Raw genomic sequence first — 17,731 nt, forward strand, 5'->3', positions numbered from 1 at the left:
TAACTTCTGTATCAGTAAACACTTATGGCTGATTTAGATAACAGTCTTCATCATAAGCAACATCCTACATAGTATAAAACCTTAGAATCTCTGAAGCAGCTTCAAGGTCTCTGATTTGCAGACGGACCACTGAATTTGAATTTACGTTAAAGAAGCACTGTTTTCTCAACCCCCTGAAAATTCACCCTAAGCTATGAAGCCTTAGGAAAAACCATCCTGTTACACGTGGCCAAGAGTTTCTTGTAGGCTTATTAGTCAGGAATTTCAAAAGATGCTTTCTGTTCTCAGGGTCTTGCAGACAACAGCTACAGAGCCAACTGCTACTCCAGGCCACTGGCGTCTGGTCACCACCATGCTGAGAGCTGAAAGACTCTGCTGTAGTTTCGTGGCCGCCTCCTCTGGAGAGGCCTTGCACACAACAGAAACATAAGCTAGGTCTAGCTAGCCAGGATTTGGATAGTGAGAAGGGAGGAACAATAGAGGTCTGAATGGTTCACATAACTTGTTCCAGCAGAAACCTCATCTGCCATCCTGTGTACTTTATTGTCTGACTCTCATTCTCACCTCTGAACACAGAATAAAGTCAGTCTCTGGTACTGAACAGGACAACAAATGTCAAGCTTGCACAGGTGATCTTAATTCTAATCTTCCAATTTTTTAAAATTCCAGTTTTACAATTTACATGTTTTTTTAACTATATATGTATATATAATTCTTTTTTAACTTCCCTCCCAATTTTTATAAACACCTATTCCAAAAAAGATTTATGGGGAAGAAAATAAACACTTTTTTTTTTTTTTAAATACAAGATTTTATTTTTACCAACTTAAACCATCATCTAATTCTGCTTCATATATTTGTCTAGTTTCTATCTTACAAAGAAAAAAAAACAACCCTGGCAATAAAATTTCAAAGCCCTCTTATTCTTTTGCAGATGTGCAAACAGAGTTGATCTTTTCTGAAGATTTCAGCAAAATTTCTTAAGATAAAGTGATACAGCTGAAGAATCGACATTGCATTATAAAACATAAAGTTCTCATTGTTAAATCACTTACCATATGTACTACTTCAGGGTAAATAGGTTCCGTAATCACATTGCGATTATGTGTGATATATTCTACCATTTCACTTAAAGCTGCTCGTTTTACTTCCTTCCACTTTAGGTCACTTAGTGGATCAGAAACAAAGTCAAAAAGTACACAACATTGTCGTAACTTCTGGATAAAAAGCTTTTCTTGATCCGCTGGAGGAACATCTGAAAAGTGAAAATAATTATACAATATTTAAATTATATGGTAGTGGATTTCACTCCTCTCCCCATTTTTACTTTGTGAAACACAGGTATAGAAGTGCTTAAGACTACAAGCAAACTTTCTAAATCCTCACACAACTTCCTGCGTATGAACCCCACCGAAATATGCTGTACATGTCAGGATGATTTAAAAAACTGCAACACTGATGCATAACTTGGCCTTGCCAGAAACAGGGACTGCATGGAAAAAATACATACTTGAAAAAATGCCGGCATGTGCTTTGTGTTTTGCTTAAGTAATCCCATGAGCTGTTAAAATGATGGATATATGTGAGATTACAAATTATATATGCAAAAGCTTCCAGTATCAGGACTTAAACATTTAGGAAATACTAGAAAACTGGCCAGAGGTAAAGAAAGCAGTAGCATGTTTTGACTGCAGCAAAAACTCGTCTGGAATTAAAATGGCCACATGACTACAGCACGAAGCTTAAGAGATGAAATGTGAATACACCACAGAGAGCCTGCCTAAGTTTAGACCATAACACATTTTATGTTTCTGCATAATGACTTCTTTATTGTTAGCTAAGACAGTAATAACATGTTAAAAATAGGACTAGATTGACTTTGTAAATAGTTCTGCAATTTACTCCCACTTCTTCCAGTTGATGACTTTTTCCTTAGAGTATCATAAAATGCTAGCATTTTCTTACACAAGCAGCAAGAGCTACCATCCAAGTATTTCAAGTGGTATTACTGAATACAAGCACATGTATGTACAATCTAATGACCTGAATGTGCAACATATCTACAACAGTCCAGTTGTTTAAATATGAGTTGCTCTCCTTGTAAGTGCCTGAAAAACTTCTTATGATAACAAAGCTGGAATAGCTCCTCTCTCTCAAAGAGAAGTTGCTTTAAAAAGTATTTTTGTTATAATAAACCTGGAAGACTTATTTGGTCTAAAACAGCTGGCAATTTTTTTTAAAGTTACATGCACCTAATTGCTCTGAAGAGTAATTCCAGTAAAAAAAACTCTGTAAAGCAATAGCTCTAAAGAACATACGGTATAAAAATGTAGCATTCATGAAAGAAACCACAACCAGTTAGACTTCAGTGTCACCAAGACACCTGAGACAGTGAAGAATTCTAGAAGTAGAAACAAGGTGCTAGATAACAGGTGTCCTTATGCAGAGCAACAACTTTCTGACAAATAAACCAAAATTCCTGTCCAGTGCCGTGAACAAACCCAGACAAATTTGGTATCTGAATACCCATGCTTTTGTTTATTTGAATTAAAAACCTATAGTAATGAATAATTTCTCCTGAGAAAATATCAAAAAAGTAATTAATTGAGCAGTTTGCATACCGAAAGCCAGCCAAATTTATGACCTGAATGTAGAAAGTCTCAGACATACAAAGTGGTTGGAGTGATTACCTTTTCCCAATTAACTGAAAAATGGAAAATGGTTCAACCTGAAGCCTAACAACAGTTACACTCAGGGATATTGTGCTATGAATGCATACTTCACAAAATCCAAAGCCTAAGTACAGACTATAATTATACAAGTAATGGGCATACGATTACAGTGATTACAGTACACAAACTTTAAAGGAGAGGAAGCATTAAAGATGTAATTACCACTAATAGTGAAAGTTAAAGACTGACAACTAAGAGGGTCAAGAAACACCCTCAACTAGGAAAGCCAACTCCCTTGCCATTTATTCTGAAGTGGCTTAACTATTTTAAGTACCCCAGTCACCCTCATTATTTGAGAGATCTTCTTTATATAGACTGAGAACCATATTCCTAATGAACTGTGTTTTGTTTATTTGGGTGAGACACAACCCCCTCTAGAAGCGTTCATCCACAGCTTTAAAGTGTCTGGACCTCACATCTCTTCTAGTATTTGTCTGGAGTAGTTGCCATGAAACCAGGATCATCCCTACTTTTAAGGTTTGAAAGGATTATTTCAGCATGACACCAAGCAGAAAGTGGTTAAGAAGCTGACTTGAGTAGCCCATAATTTTTGTGCAGAGCATGTGTGCACACCTGCAGAGCAACTCTGGGACACCCAACAAGTCATTTATCCTCAGCCATGTGCCAGGGGCTATCTGGTTACGTTCTTTCAGTTAACTGCATGCCGATTTCTAAATCGCCTTCCACTTCAATTAAGCGATAACCCCTCACTTCCATTTGCTTCATTAACTGGCATAAAACAAAGTCCCAGGAAAACAAAAGTTCAACTCTCCGTCTCTCTCCGGAGAAAGAAAAAGGAGCCGAAAAAAACTGGCCGAAAGCAAGCAGGGCGCTTTCCCCACTCTTGCTCCACTGCCGCAGCTGAACACAGAGCCCTTGCTATCTCTGTGTCCTTGAAAACATGAAAACAAACTGCTTACAAAGTTCCCTCGGTTTTGTCTCTCCCCCCTCTCAGGCTCAGTTTAAAGGCACAGAAAGGCACAAAATTGTTTTCTGGGCATGGGGAAGCGATAGGGGATACACATCACAAAGTCACCCCAAGACATTGACATTAAGGAAAAAAATTCCCTACTTGTGCAACTCTGGTGCTCCATTCCCCAGTGACTGTGGGAAGGTTATAATTATTCAGAAGCTACTCCTTAAAATTACACCAGAACTGATACTTAGAGCTATTCACTGAGCAATGTTTTTTAAAAAAAACCCCAAACACCATCACTCCAAATCCAACCAAATCAAACCAAATCCCCATATATTCTGCTTCCTTCCCCCAACTGGTGCCAACTATTTACATAATGTTCACAGGACTTGCGTCTAAACAGTAGCAGTAGAATAATCTTCAGACTTCTTATTCACTCCAAACACTTATCCCTATCAGTACTCATACCTTAAGTGAGTACTATTTCTGGTCTTCCACTGGAACAGAAGAACATTTTTTCATAATCCCAAAGAAGGTCAGTCTTATATTTGGATTGAATGTCCATCAGTTCCCGACACAGCTTTACAGAAATTTGTTACGGCATGTTTTATGCCTAAGCCTGCATCATTTATCCTACTGTCCCTTTTGTAAGGGAGAAATATACACTGGAAAAAGTATCAAAAGATGGTAGGTATTATGAGAACAAGGTAAGTCTCTGGGCCAGAGAGATCAGCTTTTTGTCCTGATTGGGTTTTTCAGAGTTTTTTTGCTTACAGTCACAGGATAACTGTTGGATCAAGTTACACAACCTAGAGATATCCAAGTTCTGCCCCTTCTGTTTAACAGTATCAATACAGAAATAGCTATTCTGCTTAAAATTTTCAACATAATCTTAGTCTGTGGCCTTGCCAGACCTGTCTATATACTGATGAGTATAAGTTACTTTCCACTTTACAACTGATACTAGCTGTGCTTTTATTATCAGATTAACTAGACCAGTATCTCACTCTGAAAGGCAGCACTTTCAGTCCATATTTCAGTTTGAAACAGCAAGGTAAAGATCAGGTACTCAGCTACCAAGTGCCTTAGCAGAACACAAAAAATTAGCCGGAAAAGCTGGAATTCCAACACTGAACTCTGTATGGAAACAGATTCCTTGGAAGCTTCAGGCATGTCTTCAGCAACTCCTATTGTGTGAGTTCACTGCAAACAGACCTCACACCGGTAGCTGTCCTAGACCTCATGTGATTCTCAGCCAGGATGTGGCATCGGTTTGCACCCAGCAGCTACCACCTCCACCTTTTCTTTTGTAATGTACAGACTAGCTAAAGAACTAAAACACTGCTAATATTCTAACAAATCGAGATGTTCCCTGTCTTCATATTAAAACAATTTTTTTCTGGTTTTAAAGAAAATTAGCGAGACTAAAAATAAACCAGAGAGCACTGAAGTTCATGTTTTCAGTGCCTGAGCTTATGTTCAGTATTATATGACGCACAAATATTTTTGCCTTGTAGGACTGTAGAGATCTTACTGTTTTCTCAATTATATTTTTTATGTTCCTTCAAATCTAAAAATTATATTTTTATGTTTATGTTGTAATTGTGACATAACTGGGCACTGATGATAGATCCATTCCCTACCTTTTTCATTGAAGCCCATTTTTCTGTGACAACAGTATAATGTAATAGTTCCTGAATGGAGGACAAAAGGCAAGTCAGGGAAAGTGGGTGACCCAGAGCTTTCACATAAAACAGCTGATTTCTAGTACAGATTGGAACCGAAATAAAGGTATAATTTCAAGTTTTAGGTCATGTCCTGACACAGAGAAGAGCTGATGCAATTCCTATCACAAAACACAATTTGTGGCCAATAAAACTCACTATGTTCCATCATTTTGAAAGCAGAAAACAAGAGACATGGTTGACAACTTGCAAAAAATACATTCACACGACAAAATTAATCTCAGTTGTGCGAATACTTTTTTACCTGCATATAAAAGCTTAGCAGAGGTACCAGATTTGGTTGGCTGACAGCTCCCTATTTCATTGAAAGAAAAGTAGCTCTTTTTTCTTTACAACTGTCAGATATCCACAGCTACCAGTCAGGACTATGTGCACACAGTAAATAAAACTCCTCTCATTTCAGATGGGCAGCTAGATTTTTTTCATACAGAAACACACACACAAGTTTAAGCCAAAGAGTATCATCACACAAAAGAGAAGGAGCATGTGCAAAAACAAGGTCACAGAAAAAAACCCCATAAACCATTGCTGAAAGTAACTGCTTCTTTAATACACTGGTACAGAGCAAAAGCCCAAGCACGTAGGACGACTCCTGCTTGCAAGCAGACAATACATCTCATGAAATGTGTCTGCAACCCTAATGAAGGACTAGAATTGTTAACTATTTGGAAAAACAACACTTAACTGTCAAGCAGTGTACTATCCAGAAGATATCCCTAAATTTATTGGTCACGTGGTCCCTTCTGCTGGTCAGAAGTATAGTGCATTTCAATTTTGATGTTCATTGGCAAAAAAAGCAGCATTAAAGCTTTAGTCAAGCTTTGTAATATGCCCTGTATAGTTGGACTTCAACACGGGGAGTCAAGTATCTTGCAATGTTCTCTTAAAACATTTCAGCTGACAATACCATGGCAGCATTTTTTCAAAGAACAGAGTTCAGTGCCTTGAGTAAGAGAAATGGAAATTGCCAGACACGAAGGCAGAGGAGCTACACGGTATGGAAAGAACATCATCTGTCAAAACATGGGTTTACCAGAACTAGCACTTCTTCCAAAACTAGTGATCAAGTCCTTAAAAATGAGAAGAATCAGAAAAAAACCAGAAAAAATATTATAAAAGCTGAACGAACATTTGATTTCGTTCGATAAAACGAACATTTAAATTCCATTTAAAATATTTACCTTATTTTGAAACAGTTTAATTACCATCCTAATTCAAAGCAAGAAACACTATTCTGGAATGATTTTTATTGCATTTCTATTATGTGACAAACTTTATAGTTTTCAGTGATTTTATTGAAATCATGATGACAATAATTAACACTAATTAAAGGTGACAGTCTCCCATTAACAGAATTGTATCCTAACACATGATATTGGAAATAAGTGGGTGGCACATGGAAGAAAACTTCCAACTCATGCATGAACAAATTTAATTAAAGCTATTACTTCTAGCAGCATATTAAAAAACCCACAAGGAATACAAGAAAGTACTATAATTACACACAATGCATTTTATACTATAAGTAGCAACTCTAGTAGTGGGAGTTTGGCTCCAGATAACTCAAAGCAGGCAAGATGTTGTATGGATACACTGGACTAACAAATACATAGAAAATACTGCTGTTTATATTGTTTTATTTACTGACCCTGCAGAAACATTTCTTCACCAAAAGAAATGCTTAAAAGAAGAAAAATTACCAGTGTCCAAAGCCACAGGAACACTCACGGAAAAACAGAGTGCTAGTACTAAGCTCAAGAGAGCACCGCATATAAACATTTTAAGTGGCACAGAACAGGAACGAACTTCTGTTCCTTATCTCACTATTGAAGATAAAGGGATGTACATGTCAGTGTTGTAAAGTGTCGTAAAGAATACAGGCTACTCTAAAAGAATTGAGCTTTAAGTTTAAGGTCTTTCTCCAATTACCATGTAGGAGACCTGTAAACCTGCTTTTTTTTTTTTTTGAAACACTTAACACATTTCTGATCAGAAACAGGACACTGAAGAGTACTTTTTTGTCTCATCTACAACAAGCTCATGACTCCCAAACAACTCCTGATCAGTAATTAAAAATATTTTACAGGTACTTAGAGCTTCCATAAGGATTACAAGAAAACACTTAAGTATTCCAACCAGTTATTATCATAGTAAAGTTATTTTGTTCAAGGCCAGTTAGAAGGTGAGCTGAGAAGAGTAGGTGGGTGCACAAGCGAAGTTTCCAGTCTCAGGAAGTAATTAAGACAGTGAACCAAAACTTCCGAAGTGCATCCTTCATCTGCATCAGCTGCCCTGATGCAGCCCCATGATGTTCAGTACCTGTGCAGGTACTCCAGAGACAGGAGAATGAGAACCGGCTGCAATTACAGCTGCTAATGTCAACTCCTCTGCACCCAAAGAACTAAACTGCTGCCAGAAATACCTTTTGGCTGTTCTTCAGATAACAGAAATTTGTAACTGGAAAAAACCCTGCCTTTCATCTCCCTGTATTTGGAGAAATCACACTGTTCTTATCTGCCACTGTTTCACATTTTCACCTGAAAAGCTGACACCCAAAATGTGATAGATACACAAAATATAGTAACTACTTCCCTAAATACTGACAGAAAATAAGGTTTAAAAACAATACTTTATAAATATGTGGCACATTTTCTACCTAAAATCCAAAAGCAAGCTGCTTTTTATTTAATTTTCAAGTAGTTCAATTTCTTGGACATTGAGGTACTCCATCTTATTTAAAGATGTCTTCTTACCATCAAACAAGTTCTGTGTAGTAATACACATTCGAGCTTTAAATTAATAAAGCAACAGCACTGACACTGTTTCTATGCCAATCTTCAGCCTAGATGAAGCTGTAACTTCACTTACAATAAAAAAGTTATTTCACCTATGACAGCTTGTGTATGAAAATAGCCTTAATCATGTGCCCAGCTCCAGGGTCCCTGACACAGGAAGGACAGGGACCTGCTGGAGTGAGTCCAGAAAAGGGTGATGAAGATGCTCCGAGGGCTGGAGCACCTCATTTGTGAAGACAGGATGCGGGAGCTGGGGTTCTTCTGGATATAAGAAGAGTCTGGGGAGACGGAGACCTTATAGCACCTTCCAGTATGTAAAGGGGCTACAAGGGAGCTAGAGAGGGACTTTTGACAAGGGAGTCGAGTGACAGGACAAGGGGTAATGGCTTTAAACTGACAGAGGGCAGGTTTAGTCCAGATATTAGGAAGAAATTCTTTACTGCAAGGGTGGTGAGGCACTGGAACAGGCTGGGCTGAGAAGCTGTGCATGCCCATCCCTGGAAGTGTTCAAGGCCAGGTTAGATGGGGTTCTGAGCAACCTGTTCTGGTGGAAGGTGTCCCAGCCCATGGGAGGGGGGTTGGAACTGGATGTTCTTTAAGGTCCCTTCCAATCCAAACCATTTAATGATATAATTCTATGATATTGGGGGGCAAGGCAAGAGCAACATGATGCAATTCATTAAGGTACATAGCATTTAACATTTTTGGTTTCCACATGAAGAAATCTCTTGTCAAAATTATTATTTAAGAGTGACTTTTCATTTGATTATGAGGCTTTTAATGTAATATATTTTTCTGTGTAATGAAAAAAAGAAGGGCTGTTAGAATCAAATGAGCTATTACCAGACTAATTAAATAGCAACTGGAAAAAAGAGAGAGAAAAAAAAAAAGACAACACCTCAAGAACCCCCCAGCTTAAAAAAGCCTGAAAGGAATGGGAAACACATGTTTTGTCAGTCCCATAATGAAGCTCAAAGCAGGTGCTTTACAACACTAATCCCCTCTGAAAGCTCCAGTCCTTGGAGAATCCAGATCTGGTGGCAGCTATCTCCTAACTGTGAGATTACACCGCGGTTTTGAGGATAGAGGAACTAAGTAATGCATTTAACTGTCAAAGATTTAAGATGGGAGATTTTAAGGAATGATTGATAATGAAATAGGAAAAAATGTCTGCTGTAATTTTAAACTATATGGCATAATTTTTGCATATTAAACAACCTGAGACACTGAAATTACTTTTTTCCAGGTGTATATCATAAGTCTAATGATGATAAGAGTAGATCAACAGTGAATAATATACACACCAAATTAGCTAATGATTTTTCAAAAGCAGACCAATGCCATGCTGAACTAAGCTCTTGCTTTACAAAGAGTTTTATCAGAAGTCAACTGTTTTATTAGAAGCCATGTGAAATTTTAAAAATATTTCTCTAAACTATGATTACAAATATCCTCTTAAAGATTTTTACACTATATTAAAATGTTTAAAAACAAAGTGAAAAGTGAAAGTGATAACTCTATAAATATTTCAAAAGCAATGTAGCATAAAGAGGAAAACAGGAATGCTTATACAGGAAATGACATGTGAAACAAGCCGAAATGGGCTTGAACTAATGAAATGGAAATTCTACCTGAAAATTAGGGAGAAAAATGGCAAGGAGGTTAATCAAATAGACAATGGAAGAAAAAAAGTGTCCTAACAGGGAAAGAGAGAAACCAGACAACTCTCAGTAAAGCTTTCTGGCACACATACAATTAATATGACAGCAAATCTAACTTTTATATACAAAACACTAGGAGAAAACCCCTCAATTCCATAGCCACTAGAGTGTGTTTGAATCCATTCTCATGGAGTAGTACAAACCAAATTATCCTACATCTTCAAATGTGTTTGAAAACTTTAAAATCGGTTTTAAATATATGTCACAGCCTCTGAGAAAATGAAGCACTACTCTCATGAGGCTAGACCAGAATTATGTTCTGTATCATAACTGAAGTGCATGGTGTAACTCAGAAGAAGATTTATATTAAGTAAACTGAAGAAACACATGAACGACTGAATAAACTCTGCCACTTTGGATGCTTGGATGAAATAAGTATCAGCTTATCAAGCCTAACCATCTGCTATAAGCAAATGGGCTGTTTCCTTAAACACACCCGAACTCCACACACCAACCCCCTAATTCTAGTCAGATACTGCTCTGAATCTGAGTAACCTGTCAATCAACAGTACCTGTCACACATCCATGATAAATACAATTCAAAGAACACTCAACTGGCAAAATGTAAAATAACTTGGCTCCTTCTCCAGAGCCTGTTAGTCTGCCACCACCTCTCCTCACTCCCTGTACACATTTGCTAACCCTGGGAGCTACTGCTTGCTTTCTGTTGGATGCTTCTGAATGACAAAATAGGCGAACTTCATGACGACACTTGGAAGAATCATTAACAGGTATCACAAGCTGGGTCATGTGTAGGCTTAGAGATAGATGACACAATAAATTACGAAGCAGGAAGAAAAGCCCCCCCCCCCCCCACCTTGGCTTTCCTGTGATTAAACTGGTATGTTTCACACTCTAACCTAAAGCAAATGCCCAGCCCTCATGCAGGAACTTTAGTTAAGTTATAAGCACTTCCTTGCTTGTCTGAAACAAACATTTATTTGAAATTAACAAAATCTTCCATAAACCTTCCTTGATGACAACCCTGACTTAGTTTTCTAAATTCTCCAATCTATTTAAAATTAGAAATAGGAAGGGTAAGTCTTTTTTCATAGAAAGAGCTTAAACAGCACAGGTCACACTGAGCTTGAGATGCAAACTAAGGTCCTGAATGGCTGACCAACATTTAAAATCATCCCAAATTGTCACACATTATTTTGTAATGATATGCAAGAGTGTTTAAACCAGAAATCAACAGGGCTTTTGTGGTTTTCTTGAGATCAATTTCTTAATAGACTTCAATAGACTACAAGTTTATCTTTAGTACAGGTTTTTTTGGTATGCATTTGGTTTTTTTGGGGGTGCTGTGGTAGGGTTTTTGTTTGGTTGGCTTGTTTTCTTCTTTGATTGTTTGGGGTTTTGTTGGTGTTGGTTTTGTTGGTTTGGTTATTTTTTTTTTAAATCCACTGTAAAAACCCCTATCTTTCAATTCAGTGCATAGTTTTCCTCAATTTTTGGCATAAACAACCCTCTCTTAGTCCCACACCCTGTGAAACTTAGCTGCCTTGTGTGAGGTGATACAGGTAAAAGAAATGATCAAGCAGCATAGCAACAATGATTTGGTAAGAAAATAAAGAAATATATTTAGAACTACGTCAGTAACTTGCTTAGATGTCAATGCCGGCCATGTCAAATGCCAAGATCAATTATGAGTAGTTCCCTGTTAGGAAATAAAAATTACTTTCTAAGCAAGGTAAGTTTTGACTCAAAGTAGAAAGCTAATTATGCCCATGTAAAAATCTGCTAAAATACATGCTTTCAACATTTAAGAAGGTTAAAGATGCTATATACCTGCGCACTTGTCAAGAATTAAGCGTGGAATAATTTCCCATTTAACCCAAAAATTATTCCTGCACAATCCAACATTATTTTCCTCATATTTGTCTGAAAACAAGACATGTTTGCTTCAGCAGATGTCTTCAGCCTCTGGTCAAACTAATCTTCAGTCTCACAAAGGAATTCAGGAAGAACTGAAAATGTACCTATTAGCAGCAGTGTCCCTAATATTGCTCAGCTGCCAGAAAAGCTGACATTCTGCTGACAATTTCCACTAGATTTCCACCCCTCTCACACAGCAGAAAGAACGAACTGCAATATGGAATACATTTAAATTGGAGCCTTCAAGAAATCTGTAAATTTACAGGGCACAAACAAACTGATTGGCTGTATTAGCTATGAATCCAAGACTGACTCCCTGCTACATGTCCAGAAGTCCTGGACATGTTAAGACATCACACTCCCAGCACATTTCCCCAAATACTCTATTTTATTTACATTTTCCCTTTTAAACAGAAGATTTAACGTGCAATGAAAGCAACTTGTTCTAATTTCTTCCATTTAGCTACAAACTTTAGAATGCTTTATTCTTTAAGATACATTAATGATTACTGAGTTTCCAATAATATGAAGAGAGAAAAGTTACGCAGTAAAATATCTACACTCAAAATTTTGCCTTTGAGAGGATGTGTTATATTCCAATTCAAAAGCCAATAAAATCTTAATTTTGTACTGGAACAAGAACAACCCGGTTTTTATAGCATGCAATTAACTTTAAGACAGTCCTCAAAAAAACTCCGTGCATCAATTTTTGGATTTTAAGACAGTTTATATAGAAGATTAGATGTAATAAGAGCAAAAGATACAAAAATATTCTGGGAATAGGTCAGAAGAAAGATTCTAGTGTTAAGACTAGTTTGTTTGGAAAACTTTTTTGAAGAAAAACTTACTGCACCCAACGAACAGACACCACATTTTTTTTTTGCAGGCTTTGATAATTTTGTTCAAGTTTTCTTTCCAACATGACTTGAATGAACACAGGATACCTTTGAAACACCACTGACATTGTTATCCATTCACTTTAAATATAAAAGCAGTAACAGAATTTGGTTCTAGAGGCTGTGTGAAGCCACACAGCTGGTAGCTTTAATCCAAAATGCAAACTAAAAACCATCCATAAAAATCCCTAAAATGAAAAAGTGCTTCAAATGAATAGATTTCTAAAAACAACTAGAAAAGTCACAAATGAACAATTTTAAAATTAGTTTTTAAATTTTACATTAATGTATAATTTTTTCTTTGTGTAACTTACAAAGAAAATATTTACTTCATAAAATTCATATCACTCTTAGTAACAAGAGCAATTATGAAAATTGACAGAAACTGTCACTTCCACTACTGATAACAACCCAGACTCAGACCGCACCCTGAAGTTTAACGATACTTTTATAAAAGAAAGCTTAATTGGCAAGTTATAGCAGAAATGGTACCACATGATTTGATGTGCATTAAGTGGAATTGACTAGAGGATGTGCGGATGTGGCTTGAAAACATCACGCACCCAACATGGCATTTATCTCAGTTTTATCACTTGAGACAGGATGGTGCACACAGAGGGCAGGCACCGGCTTCGTGAGGCTGCTGAGACTCTGCTTTCACTGATAATGAGCTGTCCACCTTCAGCATGAAGGTTAGAGCATAAAAGCCACCTCCCCCAGATGAACATCCTGTCTGCATATGATGCAAATAATCCCGTATCTATTAAATATTGCTGGTGCTCACTTAATCTGTGTGGTTTACATTGCAGTTTCAGCAGCTAACAGTATTTGATAGCACACAGTGATGCCTTAGGTTTGGAGAATTAACCCTGATATGCAAATGGACCAAACTTACAAAAGTGTGAAAAACCCGTGACTCAGCATCCATCTTGGGTGGAGGCTTTTGACTGCCCAAGGTGTACCTTTGAAGGCCCTTCAAATAAATACCTGCTTTTATTCTCTTAATCTTGTATAGCCTCTGTTTTCAGGTAGCCACTTCAAGGCATCAGTTCAATGAATTAGCTGATTTTACAGAAGTCTCAATTAATTATTAGGAGCTTCAAACAGAAATGGAAAAAGAAGTTTTCCACAGAAACAGACGATACTTAACTTTAACCTTAAAATGTATTTCACAGCAACCATTACAAAAGTATGAATAAAAATTTGAGGGCATACATTCTTGCTTCCTTGAAAGGGCATGCACATTACTCCATGAGTCAGTAAATGTAATGTAAAAATTCCAGCTGACTACCTTCCTATAATTTCCTGGTATTTTTAGCTCAACAAAAAGTCCCCTCTAGAGACATTTTACAGTCATGCCCTTAGGTATTTTACATGTAGTGTTAACACTTAACATCCTCATTTTTCCAGCAGAAGAACCTATACATGCACTCTTCATATGGGCAAGGGGTCTATACAACCCAACGAAGTCAAGAAAGGAGCGACAAAGAACAAAGAGTAAAAGCAGCAGCAAGGTAAAATACACTCTGATAGAAAGTGATGCATGGTGAAAAGTTAATAAGCATGTCACCATGTTAAAGGCAGCAGGAATAATAATTAAGCAACCTCCTTTAAATCTGTTCTTGGTCAAGTATTAAAAACACTCCCCCATGAGTTTCTTTGGTAGATACATTAAAACCCCATCAGTCTATGTCTGGCAATGTCTGAATGTCCTTCCAAAAGATCTAGCAAAACAGTACAAGAAGTAATACAATAACAGAACCATTTGTACCAATATCAGTCCTTTGATAATTCAGGTGATTATCTTATACTAACAGATAAAAAACTTTTCATAATTTCATATATACAAGAAGCCTAGGTTCATTAAGAATAGAACTGCTGCTTGTCCTTGAGGAAGATGGCCTTGCTTTCTCCTTTTCGAGGCAACACTTTTGAAAGAAACAGTGGATGGGTTTCAAAGCTAACAATTAAGTGTACAAGTCATTAAGCAATGTTAAGGAGCAGCAGTGGCTGAGAATTTTCTATGAGAAATTGGAAACTTTTGGCAAGATGGATGACTATTAACTCCAGGAGTCAAGCCATGTACCAATGGAGTCCAGGTAGCTTGGTAGGCAGGTAACAGCCCAAACACAAGGTTGATACCTGTTCTCATCCCTTCAGGTTACCAAATTATAATTGGCTAATGGGGGAGAAAAGGGAAGAACAAGCATTTTCATCTCCTTTAAATCTCAACTGAGGTTTATCCAAGTTATATGAGCTATTAGACGCAAACCTGACAACAACTATGACACACAAAGCAGGATAGAACATGTGTGCTGACCATGGGAAACCCCATTTATTGGATTGGCAGGGCTAAAAAAAGTTTTGAAGGTCTTTTGCATAGAAATACTTCCACAAAGGTACAAACAAGCCTTCCATTTTAAAATTTAAATCCACTCAAAGAGAATTAACACAATTCATCACTACTACGGAAGCATCTCTGAAGAAAATGAAGATGTCTCCTCTATGTACCTTTCCTCCCAGGAAGACTTTGCTCACTTCTCTCAACAAAGAGCGACTGTACCTTAAATGTTAACTGAATTTAACTAAGCTAAAAAAATAAAGAAAATTAAGATTTAAATAAACATACATCCCCAGACCAAGTAAGTTCATCATCCTAAAAATACCTACTTATGTGGAAGGTGCAAGATGCATGTGCAGGTGAGTATTACAGTTACACAGAAAATACAAACGGAATAAACCAGATTCATTTTCTGCTGCAGAATATGCTAAGAGGAAAAAACCAGTATCATGAAAGGTAACGTCGAGATTTTTAGGTATGCTTTTACAACCAGCATAGGCCAGTTTCAGAGTATAATAAAATATTAATACCCTACCCCCAAAATGGCAAACTCAGCATAGGTAAAGGAAATTATGCTTGAAATGTATCAAGTTCTTGGAAAGTATTAGAAAGTTGGTAAGTGCCAATTATCCTGGGACTTTTATATTTTTAACAGAATGTTGTTATAATGCAGGAAGATTACTACAAATGTTGTACGGATGTGTTAGAAATGACGCCGTTCAACATTTTCATAAACACCACAGAAGATGAATAGCAAGGTCACACAGTTTGTTAAAAGCTGTACTCACTGTCAGTTCAAACTTGTTAAAAAAAATCTAGAGAAAAACCTCACGATACTGAGCAAATTAATTCAATCTATTAGATCTTTCCAAAAGCTGATAAATGTAAAGAAATGTGGTTGAAATAGCTGCCTGCATACATTTATTAATTCTAGCTTACTCAGAAGAGTTATGGACTGCTGCTGAGCTCCTAACTGAAGATTTAGAAATGAACAAAACATCCTTTTAGCATGCCAGTATTTTTAATACTGCATGCAGTTCCAGTCATTCATCTTTAACAGTTTGCTAAAACATGGTAAGAATAATTTAAAACACCATTAACACCAAAACCTGAGAATTAACGGAGGTAAAAGTACTACTAATAGGCATGCTAGCACCAAACACATGAAAGTCTGCCTTAGTAACTACAGAGAAAAGACAACGGGAAAAGAGAGAGCTTACAGCAAGATTATTGCTCTTTGAACTTAAAAAGTACTTTAAAATTGATATTTTGATATTTTAAGTCACAGCAAGGCCAGTCATTTTTTGGTCCCACAAGCACCAAAGAATGACAGAACCATAGAATAATCTTCACCAAAAGGGACAGTCATTTCTGCTAGTCTAATCCCCCACTACAGAAACCCAGCTGCTCTCAGCATTGTCCAGTCGAACTACCTCCAAGCACAGAGATTTCACAGCCCCTTCTGGAATCTTGTTCCAGCTTTTAACCAATCTTTTGGTGGAAATATTTTCACCTTGTGTACAATTGCAATCTCCAGTGTTTGCAAACTCATATTGCTTACTTCTCATTCATTTAATGTGGATGTCTGAGAAGAGCCTGGCTCTGTGCTCTACACCCTCCCATCAGTTAGTCAAAGATCAAATCTCCCCTTAACCTTCCTTCCTTCAGGCCAAACAAATCCAGTTCTTTCAGCCTCCTTTGTACATCATGAGGTAAATGGTTACTGTTCTTCATGCTGAGTTTGGTCTGTACTACTTCTGAAGTGTGAGCTTTGGGCTTTGCTCCCCTTTAATTAAAAATGGATACTTTTTAATCTTGTTTTAGCTCAGATACAATTCCTGCAAAGCAACAGTCTAGCAACAGTTTTTAGCAAGTGTGGTTAGACAGAAGTATCTTCAGGTCAATTATTTTTCAAGACAAAGAAACACACGATGGATTCTTTCTAAAATGAAAGACTTTTTCCTTTAAGAAAAAGCAACGATCTTTCATCACTTTGAGGAACATGCAAATTTCTACCGAAATACTCAGATATTTACATCACAACAACACTACCACTGACATTTTTTGCCCTGGAGAACACTACGTAAAGATGGAATCTGAACTACCTTCCGTGATCCCTCACTCAAGATGAATATATACAAGGCACACAGGAAAAAATGTACAAAGTTAACATCACATCATCTTTGAAAAAAAGTCAAAGCATCTCCCACAAAATCTAAAGTAACTTAAAAAATGACAAGTCAAATCTGTCAAAAAACATTTGCTGCTCTGGAAGGCAGAGGAGAAGGATGGACAATGAGATATTTGAAATGTTATGGCCTACAGGAAGCATCAGTTTGAGTTAACAAACTATCAGGGTGTTCTCACCCTTCTTCCCACACAACTTTCAGTACGTCTTGCAAAACATCTTGAAAATAATTTTTGAAAAGCATGAACAGACATTACCAGTTCCAGCCAGTCAGCAACTAAGCCATTAAAGTAACCTTTACATTCTGCTAATTCTGCCATTGCAGATCAGGACACAGTTTTATATGTCTTTTGTTCAAATATTTGTCTTGAGTTCATGAAAACATTGGCATCTGGGCTACTTCTACGCTCTGATAAAACAGTATTAAGAGATTTTTCTTATCAACACTGAACTATATTCCTAATGAAAAACGTCTGCTCCTCCCTGAACATTCATATTCTGCCTACAGAATTAATTACT

General features: G+C 37.1%; 1 protein-coding gene across 2 annotated transcripts in view; it reads right to left on the reverse strand.

Annotated features, from left to right (window-relative positions):
- The window catches only part of PPP2R5C (protein phosphatase 2 regulatory subunit B'gamma), a 79,349-nt gene that overhangs the window by 28,366 nt on the left and 33,252 nt on the right, over nt 1-17,731 (reverse strand). For both annotated transcript variants that reach the window (XM_032111373.1, XM_032111375.1), the window contains one exon: nt 1,056-1,255. In XM_032111373.1, coding sequence (XP_031967264.1) covers nt 1,056-1,255 — 200 coding nt within the window. The remainder of the gene's footprint in view (nt 1-1,055; nt 1,256-17,731) is intronic.

The sequence above is a fragment of the Corvus moneduloides genome, chromosome 6 (assembly GCF_009650955.1).
Source record: "Corvus moneduloides isolate bCorMon1 chromosome 6, bCorMon1.pri, whole genome shotgun sequence".
Taxonomy (NCBI): Eukaryota; Metazoa; Chordata; class Aves; order Passeriformes; family Corvidae; genus Corvus; species Corvus moneduloides.